Source organism: Bos taurus, chromosome 20 (assembly GCF_002263795.3).
Source record: "Bos taurus isolate L1 Dominette 01449 registration number 42190680 breed Hereford chromosome 20, ARS-UCD2.0, whole genome shotgun sequence".
Taxonomy (NCBI): Eukaryota; Metazoa; Chordata; class Mammalia; order Artiodactyla; family Bovidae; genus Bos; species Bos taurus.
Genome location: NC_037347.1, coordinates 30582900 through 30604036, shown reverse-complemented (window position 1 = coordinate 30604036; position 21137 = coordinate 30582900). Strand labels below are relative to the sequence as shown.

The window sequence follows — 21137 nt, the reverse complement described above, 5'->3', positions numbered from 1 at the left end:
GGAAACAGTGGAAACAGTGTCAGACTTTATTTTGGGGGGCTCCAAAATCACTGCAGATGGTGACTGCAGCCATGAAATTAAAAGACGCTTACTCCTTGGAAGGAAAGTTATGACCAACCTAGATAGCATATTCAAAAGCAGAGACATTACTTTGCCAACAAAGGTTAGTCTAGTCAAGGCTATCATTTTTCCAGTAGTCATGTATGGATCTGAGATTTGGGACTGTGAAGAAAGCTGAGTGCTAAAGAATTGATGGTTTTGAACTGTGGTGTTGGAGAAGACTCTTGAGAGTCCCTTGGACTGCAAGGAGATCCAACCAGTCCATTCTAAGGGAGATCAGCCCTCAGTGTTCTTTGAAAGGAATGTTGCTAACACTGAAACTCCAGTACTTTGGCCACCTCATGCGAAGAGTTGACTCATTGGAAAAGACCTTGATGCTGGGAGGGATTGGGGGCAGGAGGAGAAGGGGACGACAGAGGATGAGATGGCTGGATGGCATCACTGACTCGATGGACGTGAGGCTGAGTGAACTCCGGGAGTTGGTGATGGACAGGGAGGCCTAGCCTGCTGCGATTCATGAGGTTGCAAAGTCGGACACGACTGAGCGACTGAACTGAACTGAACTGAAACTTGCATTCATCTCACTCAATGACCAGTTGCAGAATTATAGTGAGCATGCCTGTATTCAGGATCCTATTATTGGCTTTGATACAGAAACAAAAAAAAAAGAATGCTATTTCTCCCTTTAAAAAAATGCCTTTAAAAATCTTGAGCTCTCTCTGATTTGAAGGAAAGGATGAAGCCTAGTTAGCATTAGCAAATATGCAAGATTAAGTCAGTAGTCTCATTTAGATAGATGTAGCTAAGAATTGTTTTTGATTTTGTATGTGCCCAGCACCACCTTTTTTTGGTACACCGTTTTTCACCAGTTCCAGTAGTGTGGACTGCCAAAATCCACACCATGGAACTCTGGGACATGTGACTAAAGCTTGACCAATCATAGTGCCCATATGCCTTGTCCTACTGATTGCTTTAAAGGTTAGTACCTCACCCAAACTTGGCATACCTTGGATGCTTCCATTTTGGAATCTTGAGAAAAAGAGATTTGAGATTTGGGGCCTTTACAATTAGAAAGAAATAAAATGGAGACAGGCAGCAGTCAAGCAAATAAAGCCAATCAGAGGTAAGAGGAAATGCGTGCCTAGGAGGAAGAGGACTTTAGTTGCTTCATCTCTCAGTTCTGGTGGAACAAAATTGCCCTTTTGTTTCCAGTATCTTTTCAAAATATCTTCTTTCCCCCCTTAAATCTTACTTTAAGTTAAAAACAGTCTTGTCTAGTGAAACTGACAAGAATCCTTAATCAACAGGATACTTGTTTTCATGTAAATGTTTTACTATTCTAATACTCTAGGTATCTCCTCAAATATTTCATGACTTCTACAAATAACTTTTTTTAAACAAAGCTTAGATAAGCTAAAATCTTCTTAGATAAGGCAAAGGCAATTTCAATTTTTGCTGAATGATCATAAAACCTGAATAAAGAAACATCCAAATTATAAACTGTGTATATTAGTGATGATATATTTAAATGGTGTCCATAACCTTGCTTGGAGCTTCCCTGGTGGCTCAAATGGTAAAGAATCTGTGGGCAATGTGGGAGATCAGGGTTCCATTCCTGGATCAGAAGGATATCCTGAAAAAGGGAATGGCAATCCACTCCACTTGCCTGGAGAATTCCATGGACAGAGGAGCCTGGTGAGCTACAGTCCATGGAGTCACAAAAAGTCAGACACAATTGAGAGACTAACACGCGTGTGCGTGCGCGCACACACACACACACACACACCCTTGCTTGGATCCTGGCCCCAACTTGCAATATTATGTATTTTTCTCTCTCTAGTTTTCAAATCAAACTCATTGGCTTATTCCATCCCCTTGAAATCAGATTTTGCAGGCTCCTGGCTTTCCTCCAAAAGTCTTTCATTGTTTCACAAGCCATCCTTGTTTTCAATTCATCCTTCTTTATCCACTGTGTAAACTAGGTGGACCTGAATACTTAGAAAAAATCAAAAAGCATTTGGTTGTTATTAGAGTAAGGATAGCTGACTCACACGTGTAAAGCATTAAAGAAACCTTACAAATGTTTAAGTGACTTTTTTTCTGTTGTTGTTTGGGGCTGTGGGGCATTTAACCACATCCTGCCTAGCACACAACACGTGAGCGTCTCTCTTAATTACCAGGTATAGTCTTAGGCTAATAAAACAAACAAGGACAATATTTTTATTTTCTTTACCCAGTATTTTTATTGATTTATTCAAATGTAACATACTATACACTGTTCAGCCTTTTGGGAGGTAGGAGGAGGGAGGGAATCTATATCTTTATGAGGAGTCTCCTTGAAATCAACATTCAGATGGATACACATTTGTGGCTGATGCACCCTGACATTGTAGCCAGGGCTCACACTTCCTACAGAGGCAGAGCTACCAAAATCATGATTTAAAAACAAAAAACAAAAAACAAAAAACCATTCAGGACCGGAGCTGCTTTTCCTTCAGTAGCACAATCCAGCTGCAAGGGGGGGACCAGATTTCTATCTCAATATCAAGCAAAGATGCCATTTTAAATGCAGGAGAATCTAATTACTCTTTACTAAACTGTTTCTATCTTTTTTTCTGTCCATGTGTTTATTCTGGGGGTGAGACAGGGGAGAGGTAAAGGAGATGTTTTCTATTTTTGGCTTCTGCAAGCTTTGATACATTTTGCTAGAAGCTGTTTCAGTGTTTTGAGTACTAGGATGATGACTGTTTACACACAGTCTCTTGGTAATCTGAATGGCTATGTGAAATACGAATCCAGTGTGCACCCTATGTGCTGTTACCATGGTCATCTAATACTGTATTTGTCTCACCAAACATTTAATTTTGGTTGCGGGTGGTCCATGTTCATGTGTCAGGTGCAATTATTATTTTAAAATAAAACAACAAAGATAATCTAGTTCTCATAGGAATGCATTACAGTATAGCGTTCAGACTCAGTTACCAATGAAATTTCAACATACAGATTCCAACCACAAAATTAAACATTTTTAGAATCCCATTTGTCAAAAAGCAACTTGGAAGCCAAGTACCATAAAATGCAAGTTTATCATAAGCCAAAACATTCTGCCTCAAATGCATTTCCTTTGAAATCCCAACTTTTTTAAGGAATGAGAAAAATATGATCTTTAATGGAATTACTTTATGGGAAAATTTCTCAATAAAGCTAATTTTTCAATAACAGATTAACTGGAAGTGCTGGTTAAGCATCGACACAATTAAGTTATTAGAGAAGATGATAAAACACCAGACTTTCTAGAGCTTAAACTTTAGTAAAAAGACACATTTAGTAAGTCTTTCCTTTGTACCAAAATACTGTGTCAAATAATAAAAATAAACAGACCTTTTCAAAACAAGAAATATTAAGATAAAACTGCAGTATCAGTATAATTTTATAGTTATCACTTAAAGTATTTAGAACAAATAGTATTTTTCTACACTTTTAAAAATCACTACAGACACTGCAAATAAGGTTTAAGTATTTATTTAGTGGAATACAATGTGATGATGACTGGTATGCTTTTCTGTACTGTTTTCTATACCTGCTCTAACAAAATGAATTTCAATAAGGTTACATTATGGAACCTTCCAAAGCTCTTAAAATTTACAGAAAATAAGTTTTATTTGGTTTTGCAAAGACTAGATCATACCATTTGAACAAATTTCAGCATATAGTTACACATATACCAGGATATATTTGCTCAGTTTAAGCCCCTGTGGGGGAGGAGGGTTGCACTTCATACCAAATTCCTTGACAGTTCCTGTGGGGAGATACACTATGTGAGACTTGTAAAGTGTTCTTACATAGGCAGACAGCCTCGTCATCATTTACCACTGTGACATACGGCAGAAATCATTAGTAAATAATGAGCCTATGCTACTAAAATGCACTTGACAATTAATTTTCTTTCTTTTACTGTACTTTTGGAGGCTCACTGATTGATTAAGAGAAGAATTTGGTTTTTGGGTCTATTGCTTAGGAAAGGAAGCCTTAGGAGTGATGTATGTTTGTAAATGATGGCGGATATCTCTCACTCAGGCCATGTCGTAGTATTGTCATGTTTCTTGTTGATGGTTCTTATGGCAGAAGTGCAGGTGAAGTCAACAGACAGCACGTGGGGCACTCACACTCTTTCCCCAATTTTATCTCCTATTCTTGAAGTGTTTGCCAAGTTTTAAAAACACTTTGTCATGAATATGCATGTGGTGTGCTAAAGAAAAAGAAAAGGTAAAACAGAGAGCAGCTGCTGAGGATACTCTTTAAAACCCCAAAAGATATTTAACATCCTATTAAATAAATAACTTAGAAGGAAATAGAAAAGGATGAAGGCAGAATGCACAAGCATACCATTACTATTTGTTTGGTTAGAACAGTTTTACACTACCATGTTTATATTTGTTAATCCTATCCGATTCTTCCATGATATCACGCGCAAAGCTCCTTTGGTTGTGCATATGATATGACCCAAGTGCTTTCCAGTAAATGCTTGCATGTCTTACTGCTCATTGAATCATTAGGCTTGAATGAGCAATGAATGTCTTTGATATGAGTTCGTATTCCATAAATAACTTTCCCGAAATTCATTCAACAGATCGTTCCTTGTCCTTTAAGTTCTATCTCAGAGGATAAAAACAAAAACATAAACAAAAACTTGACCCCAAAACTCAGCCACAATATTGTTCACTTGGGAATAAATTCCATCCATTTGATCTGCTTATATTGTGATCACAAGGCAGGACACAGAACTAACTAAGAGAACATCATATGTCAGCAGAGAGTACAAAAACCTTCAAAGGCTTCCTTTCTTTCAAGCAAGCAGACATTTGCAATGTGTCTTTGCCTTGTGAAGTACTGTCTTCATAAAGAATACCAACTGTGCCTCATAAAGAGCCTTTGGTTATACTGCATCTGCAATCATTGCCTTCTTCTATGAGTGTACCACCATCGGAAGAAAATGAGCTGAGGTGTTTTTCCTTCGTGTTTTCTGTCCTCTTCTAGGAGCTCCTTTTCCATTCAATGCCACATACATCTGCCTCCCATTGTGCTGCCAGTTAAAAGATGCATAGGTATTGTATCCGTTTTCCTCTATCCTCTCCTTCAGCTTACAGTCATTATTAAATTCTTTCTGCAAGGGAAGAAGAAAATCCTTTATTCCTGTGGTGATGACACTTGGTTCCATTTTACACAAACCATCCAGAGAACTCCACTTGCTGGGTTTTATTTGCTTTTGTCATCTGGACATAAGTCGTGTGCTTATACAAATCATCACCAACAGAAGAGTGAACCAAAAGGACAAAACATTCTACATTAGAAGGCACATGATTTACTTTTATCGATCATCATAACCACATTTGGGGCCCTTTTAAGGAGCTGATGTGCTTTGAGTATGACATGTTTAAGTGCCTAGAATGATTATTAAGAAACAAGCATTCTAGTAACAATGTTTATGATGAACGAATAATAAAGAATGTTATTATCATCCTTTTTTTTTTTCAGAGTAATAATTGAGGTTCCATAGGAAAAACAGAATTACAGGGAAAAGGTGGGCTTATCAAGTTTGCAAATTTTATTTACCTATAAATCCACAATAAATATACATACATTGTTAAGAAAGCAGATCTTAAAACCATAATAGCTCTAGATAAACAAGAGACCCTGGGAGTGAGGGATATCCTTCTCTTTTCCAAATACCAGATTTCTCAATTTTGTAAATTATTGACAATTTTCCATAACTTGGAATTTTGACCAATTTTACTCTGAGGTTTAGGAATAGTTGAACAGTAGGACATGAGACAACCTTGCTTTGTGAATTCCTGTGTCAAAGAAACTATAAGTCTGTGACTAGCACAGCTTATCGGAGAAGGGGATGGCACCCCACTCCAGTACTCTTGCCTGGAAAATCCCATGGATGGAGGAGCCTGGTAGGCTGCAGTCCATGGGATCACGAAGAGTCAGACACGACTGAGTGACTTCACTTTCACTTTTCACTTTCATGCATTGGAGAAGGAAATGGCAACCCACTCCAGTGTTCTTGCCTGGAGAATCCCAGGGACCGGGGAGCCTGGTGGGCTGCCGTCTATGGGGTCACCCAGAGTCGGACACGACTGAAGCGACTTAACAACAACAACAACAGCACAGCTTATATAGTATAAATCTGAAGACTTGAACCCTGAGAAATTCCACTTTATAGCCATAGTCCTTTGGCTTCATTTCAAATGGCACAGTTTTTTTAAGGGGATCTTTAGTGACAAAGATTGATATCTCATTCATTTTAGAAATCTAGATTGTAGAAATCCAGATTTTCTCTCAGGAGGGAATAGCAAAAAGGAGATTCCTTACTAATTTCAAAACTCTGACTTTAGAAATATTCCTTTTCCTTTATACCCAAACTAAAGCAGTTAAAAAGGAACTGGGGCTTTCTTCCTTCTGTATCTATCTTCTCTATGGAAACCAAGGGCATCTATATCTATATACATATGGAGACTACAGGCATCTTTCAGTTGAAACCTCTACTGTGCAGTTCAGTATTTCTCACTTCAGGACTTTTAGAAATTTTGACTATGTGTATATTTAAATAATTCAAGTTTTCTGCAGAGTAGATCCTAATTTTGAACATTATCAGAACCATAATGAGCAGGTATAGTTTAATGTTATCAGTTTAAGCTTTGTTTTCTGGAATCTATCCTCTATGCTTCTCCTCTATAAAGAATATTTAAATGTAATGTTCAAGTGATGACTTATTTGGCTGAAAGTAAGAAGAAAAGGTAAATTATTAAAGGTAATGATTTTAACATCCCCAAAATTTATGCATTAGAGATGATCTGAATTCTTAATTTATTTTTTCTCTTAATTGATCCTAGTCTGTCTGAAACTATATGGATTTAAAAGCAAAGAGGATTTTTTTACATGAGCAATTATATTTTTTCAATAAAGAAGGTATAGTTTAGAGACTATGGAAGAATTTATATTTGAAATGGAGCTATATATAAAAAAGTATGAATGGATGCTAAATTTATTTTTCCTTAAAATTAATTTATTGAGAAATGTTTCTGAAAGTGAATTACACTTGTATCAGACTCCTCATCTCTGGTGTTTAGATTGTTGAATAGACTATTGGTCAAATTTTTCTATCAGAATCTCTGGAGGAGACCTAGGAATCTATAGTTGTTTACAGCATTTAGGTGAATAATAAATATTAAAGGTTTTTAAAAAATCTAGGCTAGAGCAAGATCTCAAAAGTAGAGTTTTGATAGTTTAAAAAAGATTTTTAGATTTTCTTGGGATTACCTGGGAAATTTCTTCAGTTTTTAAACCATGCCCTATAAGCACTTATTCTATATAATTCAGTTTTATAAACTATCAGTTTTATTTAAGTCCATCAGTCAGGAGAAAACTTGATATACAATATAATACAATTGACACATGGATCAGAAGGCAAATAATGAAAATATAAGGGAGATATATGTTTCCCAAAAGGGAATCAAGGAAAGTATTTAAGAGAATAGAATTTATAGAGTTGGTTTAATCAGTCACTTTGGGCTTTTACCTAATTGCTATTTTCAAGAAGGCGATGGAATCAGTGGAAATTATCTGGAAAAAATATAGAGGGATTACAAGAGTTGTTACCTGATGAAAAGTGAAAATGAAAGTTAGTTGCTCAGTCATGTCTGACTCTTTGCAACCTTAGGGACTGTTGCCTGCCAGGCTCTTCTGTCCATACAGAATTATATAGAACGTGTACTCAGGAATAATTCTGGTAGCTCCTAGTCCTATTCTGCCCTGAATAAGACATTGAATTTTAGTAGATTTTTAATTTAGTTTTGAACAAGCCATACTTTTTTTACTCTTCCTGGTGGTAATGCAAAATAGAAAAAACAGTGCACAATGGTTAGAGAAAGAGCTCATTTCTGAGACAGGCTAGAAGTGGAGTGTGTTAGCTGTGATGAGTTGAACTACTTGGAGAGGTAGTTAAGTTTACGCATTGTACTATCTGTTTATTGTACGGTTCCAAGTGCTAAAGAAATCATGTGGGACAAGGCAAACCTTGTCCTCTCAAATTTCACAATCTACTCTGAGAAGACAGTCAACAACAAGCACATTATTGAGAGAAATATCTGATAAATGCCATTGGAGATCATTAAAATGGTATGATGTGATAGAAAGCAACTGGGCATCTATGTTAGAAATAGAGAATGAAACAAGTCACAGGCCTTAGAGCTCAAGAAGAGGCATAGACTCAGGGCATGAACTGTGTTGGAACAGAAGAAAAAGTGGGGGAATGGAAGGAAAAGTATTAAATATTTTTATGACATTTGAGAGTTATCCATTTTTCCTTGATGTCACTTTTTAAAAGTATGCTGCTGCTGCTAAGTCACTTCAGTCATGTCCGACTCTGTGCGACCCCATAGACGGCAGCCCACCAGGCTCCCCCGCCCCTGGGATTCTCCAGGCAAGAACACTGGAGTGGGTTGCCATTTCCTTCTCCAATGCATGAAAGTGAAAAGTGAAAGGGAAGTCGCTCAGTTGTGTCCGACTCTTAGCGACCCCATGGATTGCAGCCTACCAGGCTCCTCCGTCCATGAGATTTTCCAGGCAAGAGTACTGGAGTGGGGTGCCATTGCCTTCTCCGTTTAAAAGTATACTTTATCAATTAAAAATCATTTCAATCTTTTATTGCAATTAAAAATTTTACATGTCTCTCTCAATCTAAATTTTTATTAGGTTTTACTTTAAAGCATTGGTTTTGACTGTGTATTAGTATGTCTTCAAAGAATATATACCTGGACCTCTTGCTCAGTAATTCTGATATAGTAGATTAAGGAGGAAAGGGACCTCTGCATGTTTATTGAAAAGAAAAACAAGAATATCTTCAAAGTGGTTATGCTATGAACCCCCAAATGGAGCCTTATGGACTTAAGCCTTATAGCCTTAAGACTAATGGACTAAATGGTCCATTAGACTTCTAGGTTCAGTAGTAGAGCTACATACAATGGAAAAAAATAACTAAAATTTTTCTGACCCATTCACCCAAAAAGCATTTACTCTATCAAAGAAATTGACCCAAAGTATGCCTGATTCTCCAATTATAAATGGGTTTTACAGGAATGAAATACAAAGCTATTGTATATCCAGACCAATGACAGGACCAATTTCCAATGATTCTCAAATTGGGGGTACCAATTGGTAAAACATGGAAACTCGTTAGAAATGCAAAGTCTTACAGACTTAACTGAATCAGAAAATCTGGGAAAGTGTTTTAACAAATCCACCAGGTGATTCTGACACTCAAGTTTGAGAGCTGCTGGCCCTAGGCAGGCACTGCAGTAATCCTAATACTAATCAACAAAATAAGTTTATTTACACATTTTAAAGTGATATTCCCTGATACTTGCTATGGACCACAGAGGGTGTATGTACCCAAAGCACTGGCTGGGTAATAGCTCCATCAGTGAATTAATAATTATTGTTCAGATAAATAAAATTCTGAAGTTGATTAACAGCACAGAAAATTATGAATTTCTTGACGTGTCTTTCCATTTCAGATTTTAACAGAATACAAAACACTTATGCTGCTATTTTATCTCTTGCTATAATACACAAACATACATAGCATGTGGGTTTCTGCTCAGTCCAAGATCTTTATTTTCAATGATTCTTCAAGTTGTCTGCAGCAACCACAGCAATTTGGCCAAATGCTTCCGTGAGAGTCTGACTGGTTAGCTCAGAACATTCAGAATATTAGCATTCAAATCTTTGACTGATATGAGTGCCAGCCTGTGTGGTAGACTAATGAGTGAACCACAGAGGAGATTATAGAGTTGAAAGAGCTGCCTTGCCCGCCCTTGAAACTCTTGGTGACTAGCCCTTTGTGCTTCTATTTACTAGCAACAGAATGATAACAAAGCTATTTAATGGCTGGGGAAACATTGCAAAACTATGGTAATAATTTACTGAACTGGATTTTTCAATTAAAAGCAGAATACTTACCGAGCCATAGAGTTTCCCCTTCTTGTTCATGGCTAAATAATAGTTGCTGTTAATGGCTTTCACAGCAACAACTCCGATTTCCACTGAAGTTATCTCCAGGATACCTAAAACATACAATTTAAAAAGGCTGAACTTAAAGAGTCACATATACTTAATTGAAAGAAATAAAGGTCAGAAGAAGCTATTGTTCATTTTTAATGGTTGCAAAATCAAAAAGATGGGGGTGGGGTGGGGTGGGAAACACACCTTTTTCACTGTGCCTAAAACACAGTCACTATATGAGGAAAAAAATAGTCTTTAAATGAATTCCCCTGCATTTTACTCTGAGCATAGAGGGGAAATATTGTTTTAATTAAAATACTTCCTTTGCTAACTCTGCATTTTCAACCCTATAAATATTGAAACAACTCTACTCATCTTAGCCTAGATTTTACAAAAAAATTATCAGAGCACACATCTGTACTATGGTATTAAACTAAATCTATAGCATATGTCAATAATATGTCAGATTTACTTCAATCTGTAAAAACACTGGTAAGCTATTTCTTCTTTGTAGGACTCAGATAAACTAAATCTCTTGGCTGCATTTAACTGATAAATTTATTTTTGGCAAATGTACTGACATTCTAAAATACAGAGAGACTAATCCCAATGTCCACATTGTCTTTAAAATAACAGAATTGCTAGTCTAGGTTGGGAGAGAATCCATCAATACTTTTGAAAGCTTTAGTTTCTTTTTTTCTTAGAAAGAATGAAAAACTAAAGGAACTGGGAACTGACAGATAAGAGATCTTTTCTCCTAATACACAAATTTTGGTTAGTGCATCTAAAGATAATTTCCTCTGAAAAGTTGGTAGGTAAACTATCTACTTAAAATGCCACCCTAGCTTAGGTAAAGAGACCCCAGGTACTATACCTGCTTCTTCTTTTTGAACTCTTGGGAAAGCTGTCTCAGGGAAGAGAAGTACACTGTGATTAGCAAAGGCCTCTGAGTCCAGACTGCATTTGAACCCTGGCTTTGCACTCATCAGTGAATGGCCACAGGAGAAGTCACTCAACTGCCTATGTCTCAATTCCATTTGTAAAATGAGCAGCATATTAGTACCTCCTTTCTAGTTTTATGAGGATTAAATGAGAGTACATATAAAACAATTAGAAATTGCCTAGAGCTCAGTGCTTTCTTAATTATTATGAGAGGAAAGTTTTCCTCTAACAGTCACAGAGTTTGAAACTTCTTCTTCAACAGGCTATGTAAATTCTGAATAAGACACACAAATTCCCACTGGCTTAGCCTATAAAATCAGAAAGCTGATATAAGTTAGCATTTATCCTGTACTTCCTATCATTAGAAACACCATCCTAAATGTGGTCAGCATATTGTGTGCTTATACTTTTCCCAAAAAGAGAGAGTGTCCTTTAGACACAGACACCTTTTTTTCTTTCTTCACATGCTGACAAGCCATGTTATGGCCAGTAGAAGGGCTTTCATGCCCCAGAGCAAAGCTGACATCACTAGAGAGACTTGGGCCAGACTACATGCCGTAGACCATTCTGTTCTTATATCCTATAGGAAGCCTGTGACCTAACACAGCACACCTCCTCATTAATAGAGTAAGACAGATCTCTTTTGGCAAGCTCAAACAAGGAAAGAGTGTGAAGAGTGAGGGAGACAGTATCTGTACTTTTGTTCTGTTTTGCTTTATTGAAGTGTAGTTGATTTACAATGTCATGTTATGTTCAAGTATTCAGCAAAGCAATTCATATACATATGGTGTTGCAAAGAGTCAGATCCAACTTAGCAACTGAACAACAACAACATATATGCATATATGGGTGTGTATGTGTTTCAGATTCTTTTCCATTATAGGTTATTTTGGGCTTCCCTGGTAGCTCAGACAGTAAAGAATCTGCCTGCAATGCAGCAAACCCAGGTTTGGGAAGATCCCCTGGAGAAGAAAATACATGTGTAGACATGTACATGTGTGTCTTTCAGTTTCTTTTCCATTAGAGGTTATTACAAGATATTAAATCAGTATCTGTATTTTTGATATCCCATTCCTTATGCTAGTAGTTGTCTTCAAGGGACAAACACATTTATTTGCACATGTTAAAAAGTACTTTTTTTTTTTTACTTTATTTCTTTAATTTTCACAATGGTCATCTAAGGAGGTTGGATTATTCTCAATTACAGATGAAAAACTGGATGATGATACTGAGGTTTTATAACTTACATACAAGGTGAGTAAGTGACATAGGTCAATTATGAGGGACCCAGTACCTATCTCCTCTCACTTTCAGATTGTTTTCGTCTCTGTCTCTGACTGTGTTGCCTCTCCATCATATTTCTTGCTTCTTTCCTGTTTCCACAAGGGAATTCTGCTGGAAAACCAACTAACAAAATGACTCATCAAGATAATAGTCTTTAACAACTTAATAATGTGCTTTTCCTCCCAAGGATTTGGCATGCCATGGACGATGATGTCTGAGTCTCAGGGAAGGAAATCTAATGTGCTTTATTTATGTCATAAGCAGAGGGTATAAAACAAGGCAATGATAGGAATCTGGGGCAAATATTTAGGCTGATATTTGTTTTACCTGCCAAAAAAGGCAAGTAAATACTATCAGTAAATTATATGATAAGCCCTATGTATGCTTTTTAACTGGAAATTGTTAGAATGAAAAAGGTTGATTTCAGCAAAGAATTACAGATTTTTAAATGAGAACAAGTAGAATTACTGCAGATGGTGACTCCAGCCATGAAATCAAAAGACGCTTACGCCTTGGAAGAAAAGTTATGACCAACCTAGATAGCATATTCAAAAGCAGAGACGTTACTTTGACAACAAAGGTCCATCTAGTCAAGGCTATGGTTTTTCCAGTGGTCATGTATAGATGTGAGAGTTGGACTGTGAAGAAGGCTGAGCACCGAAGAATTGATGCTTTTGAACTGTGGTGTTGGACAAGACGCTTGAGAGTCTCTTGGACTGCAAGGAGATCCAACCAGTCCATTCTAAAGGAGATCAGCCCTGGGATTTCTTTGGAAGGAATGATGCTAAAGCTGAAACTCCAGTACTTAGGCCACCTCACGCGAAGAGTTGACTGACTGGAAAAGACTCTGATGCTGGGAGGGATTGGGGGCAGGAGGAGAAGGGGATGACAGAGGATGAGATGGCTGGATGGCATCACTCACTTGATGGACTGGGTCTGGGTGAACTCTGGGAATCGGTGATGGACAGGGAGGCCTGGTGTGCTGCGACTCATGGGGTTGCAAAGAGTCGGACACGACTGAGTGACTGAACTGAACTGAACTGACTGAATGGACTGAGTTGGCAGAAGCAAAAATGTTTTGGTGAAATAAATATTGGCAAATCCTCGATTGATTATTTCTGAGAGTGCACTGCACATGGTAGATTGTATTTATGCTCAGAAACTCTTGGGTTTCTTTCTGTTTTGCACAAAATAGGAACACAATATTCAAAGAATTCATCAATCAGTTAACCATTTTTCTTACTCTATAATCAGTTAGGGCAAGCTTGAAAAGCTTCAGTATGCTTCAAAATACAAAGAGGAAGACCTGGATGATTTAAGTTCTTTTGAGTTCTGAAAATAAACTTTTATATACATCATATATCAGTAAGTCAGAATTCAATAATTTTGTGGGTAAAGGACAGTTCAGTTCAGTTCACTGCTCAGTCATGTTCAACTCTTTGTGACCCCATGGACTGCAGCATGCCAAGCTTCCCTGTCTATCACCAATTCCTGGAGTTTACTCAAACTCATGTCCATTGAGTTGGTGATGCCATCCAACCATCTCATCCTCTGTCATCCCCTTCTACTCCCACCTTCAATCTTTCCCAGCATCAGGGTCTTTTCAAATGTGCCAGTTCTTCGCATCAGGTGGCCAAAGTATTGGAGCTTCAGCTTCAGCATCAGTTCTTCCAATGAATATTCAGGACTGATCTCCTTTAGGATGGACTGGTTGGATCTTCTTGAAGGCCAAGGGACTCTCAAGAGTCTTCTCCAACACCACAGTTCAAAAGCTTCAATTCTTCGGTGCTCAGCTTCCTTTTATAGTCCAACTCTCACATCCATACATGACTACTGGAAAAACCATAGTCTTGACTAGCGGACCTTTGTTGGCAAAGTAATGTCTCTGCTTTTCAATATGCTATCTAGGTTGGTCATAACTTTCCTTCCAAGGAGTAAGTGTCTTAATTTCATGGCTGCAATCACCATCTGCAGTGATTTTGGAGTCCTCGAAAATAAATTCTGTCACTGTTATCATTGCTTCCCCATCTATTTGCTGTGAAGTGATGGGACCAGATACCATGATCTTAGTTTTCTGAATGTTGAGCTTTAAGTCAATTTTTTCACTCTCTTTCACTTTCATCAAGAGGCTCTTTAGTTCTTCTTCACTTTCTGCCATCAGGGTGGTGTCATCTGCATATCTGAGGTTATTGATATTTCTCCTGGAAATCTTGATTCCAGTTTGTGCTTAAAGGACAATGACTTGTTACAAATTTCTTTGAATGTGCGAGTGACTTTCTAAACTTTCAAGTCTAAAGGACTTGTCTATTTTTTAAGAGAGAATCTCTCCCATGTTCTCTGTTCTTTGTTAAGGATGATCAAGTTTGCCTACAAAATACTTTTGGAAAGTATGTTTCAGAGTTGTTGCATTAATAACTTATAGTTCTACAGGTGTATGCTTTAATGCAAAATTGAATGCCAATTGGACAGCCTCCTAGGGGAAAGTGAGAAACAAGGCAGGAAGTTGTAAGAAGTAAGGGTGGGGAGTTGTCAGAGTCAAGGTATCAACCATCTTCTACTGACACTAAGGATTCTGGCAAATAGGAAATATTTTATCTAAAATGTGTAACAGTTTAAAGAATATATTAGAAGAAGCTAATTTTAAAGCAAATTCCTTTAATAATAGCAACATATGATTTATTTTGAGTGATATGTGAAATCTTAATAAAGTTTGATAATCTAATAAGAGTTATTGTGACAAAAAAATTAACTCCTATTAATTGGTAAATTCTACCTAATGAAGCAGCATCACTGTAGTAATGGGGAGGATTTTGAAAACTGATGAACTCCAAATGGAAATAATCTGGAATCATAATTTTCATGTAAATCAGTGTTTTTTTTAACTGTTCAGTTCAGTTCAGTTCAGTCGCTCAGTCGTGTCCGACTCTTTGAGACCCCCTGAATCGCAGCACGCCAGGCCCTCCCTGTCCATCACCAACTCCCGCAGTTCACCCAGACTCACATCCATTGAGTCAGTGATGCCATCCAGCCATCTCATCCTCTGTCATCCTCTTCTCCTCCTGCCCCCAATCCCTCCCAGCATCAGAGTCTTTTCCAATGAGTCAACTCTTTGCATGAGGTGGCCAAAGTACTGGAGTTTCAGCTTTAGCATCATTCCTTCTAAAGAACTCCCAGGGCTGATCTCCTTCAGAATGGACTGGTTGGATCTCCTTGCAGTCCAAGGGACTCTCAAGAGTCTTCTCCAACACCACAGTTTAAAAGCATCAATTCTTCGGTGCTCAGCCTTCTTCACAGTCCAACTCTCACATCTATACATGACCACTGGAAAAACCATAGCCTTGACTAGATGGACCTTTGTTGTCAAAGTAACGTCTCTGCTTTTGAATATGCTATCTAGGCTGGTCATAACTTTCCTTCCAAGGAGTAAGCGTCTTTTAATTTCATGGCTGCAGTCACCATCTACAGTGATTTTGGAGCCCAAGAAAATAAAGTCTGACACTGTTTCCACTGTTTGTTCACCTATTTCCCATGAAGTGATGGGGCCGGATAGCACGATCTTTGTTTTCTGAATGTTGAGCTTTAAGCCAACTTTTTCACTCTCCACTTTCACTTTCATCAAGAGGCTTTTTAGTTCCTCTTCACTTTCTGCCATAAGGATGGTGTCATCTTCGTAGGGCAAGAATTATGCTTTGATGAGTCACTGAGTTGTCAATCTCAGGATGCAGCCATTCAGAAACATTATTCCCAGTTTCTGTCTCTCATCCATCTCCAGAAATGAAGCATCTAACCTGTTTTTTCCTGCAGCAATTACACTGGACCAAGACTACTCTTTTTGGTCCATGATAATAAACAAGCTATTGGCGTAGATGGTAACTTTCTCTTTAAATAACTTTTCATGGATATAACAGGAAAAGGAATGTAAAAGTGATTTATTAATAACAGAATGGATATATACAAGGGGGCAGTGAAATGCAAAAAATGGATGCAAAATCTGATTATCCTCTCCTGGACAGACAGAACTTGCATATTTAAATCACTCCTGGAGATTATTTGAGTAAATTAATTCCGATAGAATGTTCAGTTCTGTTCAGCCTCTCAGTCCTGTCCGAGTCTTTGCAACCCCATAGACTGTAATATGCCAGGCTTCTGAGTCCATCACTAACTCCTGGAGCTTGCTCAAACTCATGTCCATTGAGTTGGTGATGCCATCCAACCATCTTATCCTCTGCTAGCATGTACTAAGTAACCATCCATGTTCAGGGCTTGTGATAGCTGTCACTATGGAGGATGAAAAGACAGATGAGACACAATCTTTACCTGCAAGGAGTTTAAAAACTGGTTAGGATAAAGACAGGAAAAATTTAAGTAATTACAACACAAAGTAAATATGTTAAGTGATCTATTAGAGATAAAATACGCTGCCATGGTTTTTTAATAAAGAAGTCATCCTGAAGAAGATGGTTGGTATTTGAGATGAACCTTTCAGTGGGTAGGATTTTAATAGGTGGGAACTGAGAAGTTGAGGGGAACATTTTAGGGGGAGAAAAGTGAATGAGTGATGAAAGGCATGGAGGAACGGAAAGAGCTCAGTGTGTGCCAGAGCCTCTGTGGGCTCTCCCCACTGATTGCACTTTGTGGGGGACACTCAGTACATGTAAGGGTTCTGCTTGAGTAGAAGTGATGCTCTCCTAGATGAGGAAGGACTTTTCAAAAAATGATTTGTGAAACGTGGAAGCAGCTCAATAAATGTCAGAGACTTATGAATTCAGAATTAGTCATGTATAATTTTTTTCTAAACATTTTAACACAAAATAGATCATAATGCTGTATATGTACTTTGACAGCTTTAGTCAGTGTGCTGAAACATGTCATGATTAGTATGTTACACAAATCCCATCCTCTCTAAACTGTCTCTTTCTTTCCCATGAATTGTTCAGTGGCCCAGACAGATCTATTATATCCTACTACAGAAAGACTTACAGACCTCTTTGGCTTGGTATCACATTTATACTGTATATATCTGAGATTATGGGCCATACCCAATAGCATGGGCCTAACTGGCTAAAAATATGGTATTCAGTTTAGGGATCACTCTGGGTCTATCTCCTTAATTGTGTATCTTACTCAAAGAATTATAGCAGTCATAGTGATCTTTTTTAAAAAAATATTAGAAAAGTATATAGTTCATAATATATGTTCAATATGTATTTATTGAATGAACAAATAAATCATAAGTGGTTAGTCCAGTACTGGCTGAGTAGAGAAAAACTGGGTATTTATTAAATATATTTTTTCTTTGACAGTAATCTTTGTAAAATCTTGAGATGAATTAGTAATTCCATATCCAAATAAAATGAAAATAAAAGTTAGAGGATGTGCCAAAATGTATGCTTCAAAGGAAAAGTTGGCAAATTATAAAATATAAATGTTTAATATTACTTTTAAGCAAATTATAACAAAGTCAACAATAAAGGTTGTTTTATCTATTTAGATACTTTTCTCCATATTCTAGCAAACACTTGATTATTAGATTTCAAAAGTATTTTAGACAAGCATACCATTTAGTCTGCACAAAGGGATTCACTTCCATATAGAATAATTTTCTTGATAACTTTATTAGAAAAAAAACTTGGCCCCTGTATCTTCATGTTCTTTCATTTCCTTCATATATGGAGATTGTGTGTATGTGCGTATGCATGCGTGCTCAGTCCTGTCTGATTCTTTGAGACCCTGTGGACTGTAGCCTGCCAGCCTCCTCTTCCATGGGATTCTCCACGCAAGAATATTGGAGTGGGTTGCTATGCCCTTCTCCAGGCGATCTTTCTGACCCAGGGATTGAACCCGTGTCTCTGATGTCTCCTGCATTGGCAGGCAGGTTCTTTATCACTAGTGCCACGCCAGGCAGTGAACACTGGATAGATATTTACTGTCTGCTGAGTCAGAATGGTGCCAAGGCAACTAGTTTTCTACACCTGTAGTTCTAAAACTTGAGGATATGCACCAGAATCATTTGCAAGTCTTGTTTAAACACAGATGTTTTGGATTTTTGATTTGGTAGATCTGGGGTAGGACCAGAAAAGTTAAATTTCTAGCAATTTCTCAGGCAGTGTTGATTTTGCTGGTCCCAGGACCACACCGTGTTCTATATACGACATTCAGAGACAGAGCAGGACTCTGGTATTAAAAAAAAAAGCATTGATAGAGACACATGCAGAGAAACAAAATTGTAAAATAATGGTAACAACTTAACATCAAAGCAAATTGTTAAAGAATGTGGAAAGAAGTACTGAGTTTTTCTTTTGCTTGTTTTTATAGGTGTGGGATTCAATGTCTGCATAAGTGAGATAATGTGGATTCAGAGTTTACAAACAAATATAGTATACTGTTGTCTGTGGTCAGTTTTTTTACTTATAATAACGTTATTAGCAGAATCTTTGTTTTCTTCTTCTCAATAAGGGTATGGAATGCTGGTGGAAACTTAAGTGCCTTCAACTATTCCTAAAGAAGTATTTTATAGGCATTTTCATAGGGTAATTGTGTTGACATTGGACACTTTAAGAATTAAATGATTGTATTGTTCCCTTAAAATTATGCTGATGGCCATGAAATTGTTACAGATCTGTAGGGATCCCCTTGATCTCCCACCCTCTAGAATAATCTCACTACCTTTAAAGGGATGATACCAGAGTGGGCTGCTCATTGATCTAAAGCTGGTCCACCTTGTACTATTATAGACTGTGGCTGCCTTGTCAGCATAATGCAATAAAGATATTTAGTTTCTCTATCAGCCACAGTTCTTTCAGATACCCTTGACATTCTTTTAGAACTGCAGACAGAAACAGGACCTACATTAGCAGAAAATCCTTACCATCCCTATATAATACAATGAGATATACCTTTGCCAATTTACTGCAACACCCAATGACCTTTTACATTCTCACCTGGTACTTCAAGTCAGAGGCTAAACTCAGTGAATAGCTTGGTCTGATTGATGAGTATGGTGGCAAATTCTAAAACATCTGTCAATTTAAAGCTATATTTTAATTGACATATGCTGTAATTTAACCACTGTCACTGACCTAACATTAAAAGTATCAGAAATAATACAATCTAGAGACTTTATTCCCTAGTTATAAATAAATGTTAAAGTGTGTTAAAGATTCATTTCATTATGGTATTTGTATTACAAATGAAACATGACTCTGAAGTTTTCCATATTGATCATAAGTCAATAAATATTTGCAGATGACCATCTAATGTGGCTCTTCGTGACACTGTGCTAGATCAATAGACTTAGTAAACTTAAAATTTTTTACGTTTTTGCCTCACTAGCAGAGTGTTTTTGGCTGTTCTTTTAACTTTATTGAATTGTATCAGGACATAGATAATTATTAATATTTTGTGTTTTCAGATATTACCTTCTGTGTTCTTAGGGCAGATCTATAACGAGATAAATTACATGTTTCTAAGGATAAGAATTTATTTGAAATTCCTGAGTGTTGTCCATAGTAAGTACTGATATAAATTAAACTAATTTGCAATATGAGAAAAAATAGTAAGCCTAATTTTGCATGAAATAAAGACCTAGAAAACTTTGTGTGCCCCTTGCTCTACTTCCAACTGCCGGTAATCCTGGAAAAAGAACACTGGAGATATATGTTTGAATCATTTGCTGTGACCCAAGATAATTGACATTGGATCCCATTTTACAATGGAATAAACGGTGGGAAATGGCATAAAACAGAAAGAGTTTAGAAAGGGAGGCTGAAGATACTCTCAGGAAAATCTAGCACAATTCATTTGATTGGTAGGTAATAAGGCCATAATAAGGCAAAGAGTAAATATGGAAAATATTTCTTTTTGAAAGGTAAACTTTATTTCTCTGTCAGAAAATATATATGAAGTTTTATAAAGCTATATATTTATTTTTTTCTTTTTTCCCCATTTCCTTTCGTAAACTAATTCTTCAAATGTCTAAAGTGTCAGAATTCCTGATTTCTTGCCTGGGCATCCAATCACATCCTACTTTGGCCCTACTCTATCATGTCTCCTACATTTCACATTTTGGGGAAAAGCCTGAGGGAAACCTCATGTGGTTTATGTCTCTTCACTGAGCATAGAGAGAAGGAAAGTCTTTCATTCTGTGCATAAATGTTGGCCTAAATACCAACCATATGAAAATAAAGGACAATCACTGCAATCTTACTGCTGCTGGATAAATCTACAGACAATGCAAAATAATACTAGAAACATGTTATGTACTAGAAAAGGCCATCCAACTCCCTAAATCAGATCTATTACAATAAGGAGGCTTTGGTAAACATATCAAATGTGATATTCCCTTCTCCTACCTCCCAGATGAATCATCATAGATTATTTTGAGAAATATTTTTGGTTCAAACAAAACTTCTGATTAAAGATTTTAAAGCCTCAAAATTGGCTAAAATTACTAAATAAGAAAGCTTCATGTCATTTATTTTTGTGAGGAAAGTTCAGGTCATTTAAGGCTTAAGAAAAAGCTAGGTCTTAGTAAATTGTAGAGTCAGAGAAGAGTTTGATGAAATCTAGAGATTGTCTGGTTTATCTCTTTCCCTTCTGTAATAGATGACACCGGGGGACCTAGGGATATCCAAGGACTTATCCAAGCATCTCTAAAAGATTACTTAGAGCCTGAAATAAATAGTTAGTACATGTTCTTTCTACTACAACATGAGGCTCCTATAAACATTTAAAAACTGTTGGCAGGCAGGCAAAAGTTTTCTATCTACTTAATGTTTTATAGA

General features: G+C 37.1%; 1 protein-coding gene across 1 annotated transcript in view; it reads right to left on the bottom strand.

The window, feature by feature from the left end:
• Window positions 1–2284: 2284 nt before the first annotated feature.
• FGF10 (fibroblast growth factor 10) overlaps window positions 2285–21137 on the bottom strand; it is a 97312-nt gene continuing 78459 nt past the window's right edge. Inside the window, exons 2-3 of the mRNA NM_001206326.1 lie at window positions 10087–10190; window positions 2285–5224 (exon numbers count right to left, since the gene is read on the bottom strand). Coding sequence (NP_001193255.1) covers window positions 5027–5224; window positions 10087–10190 — 302 coding nt within the window. The 3' untranslated portion in view covers window positions 2285–5026. The remainder of the gene's footprint in view (window positions 5225–10086; window positions 10191–21137) is intronic.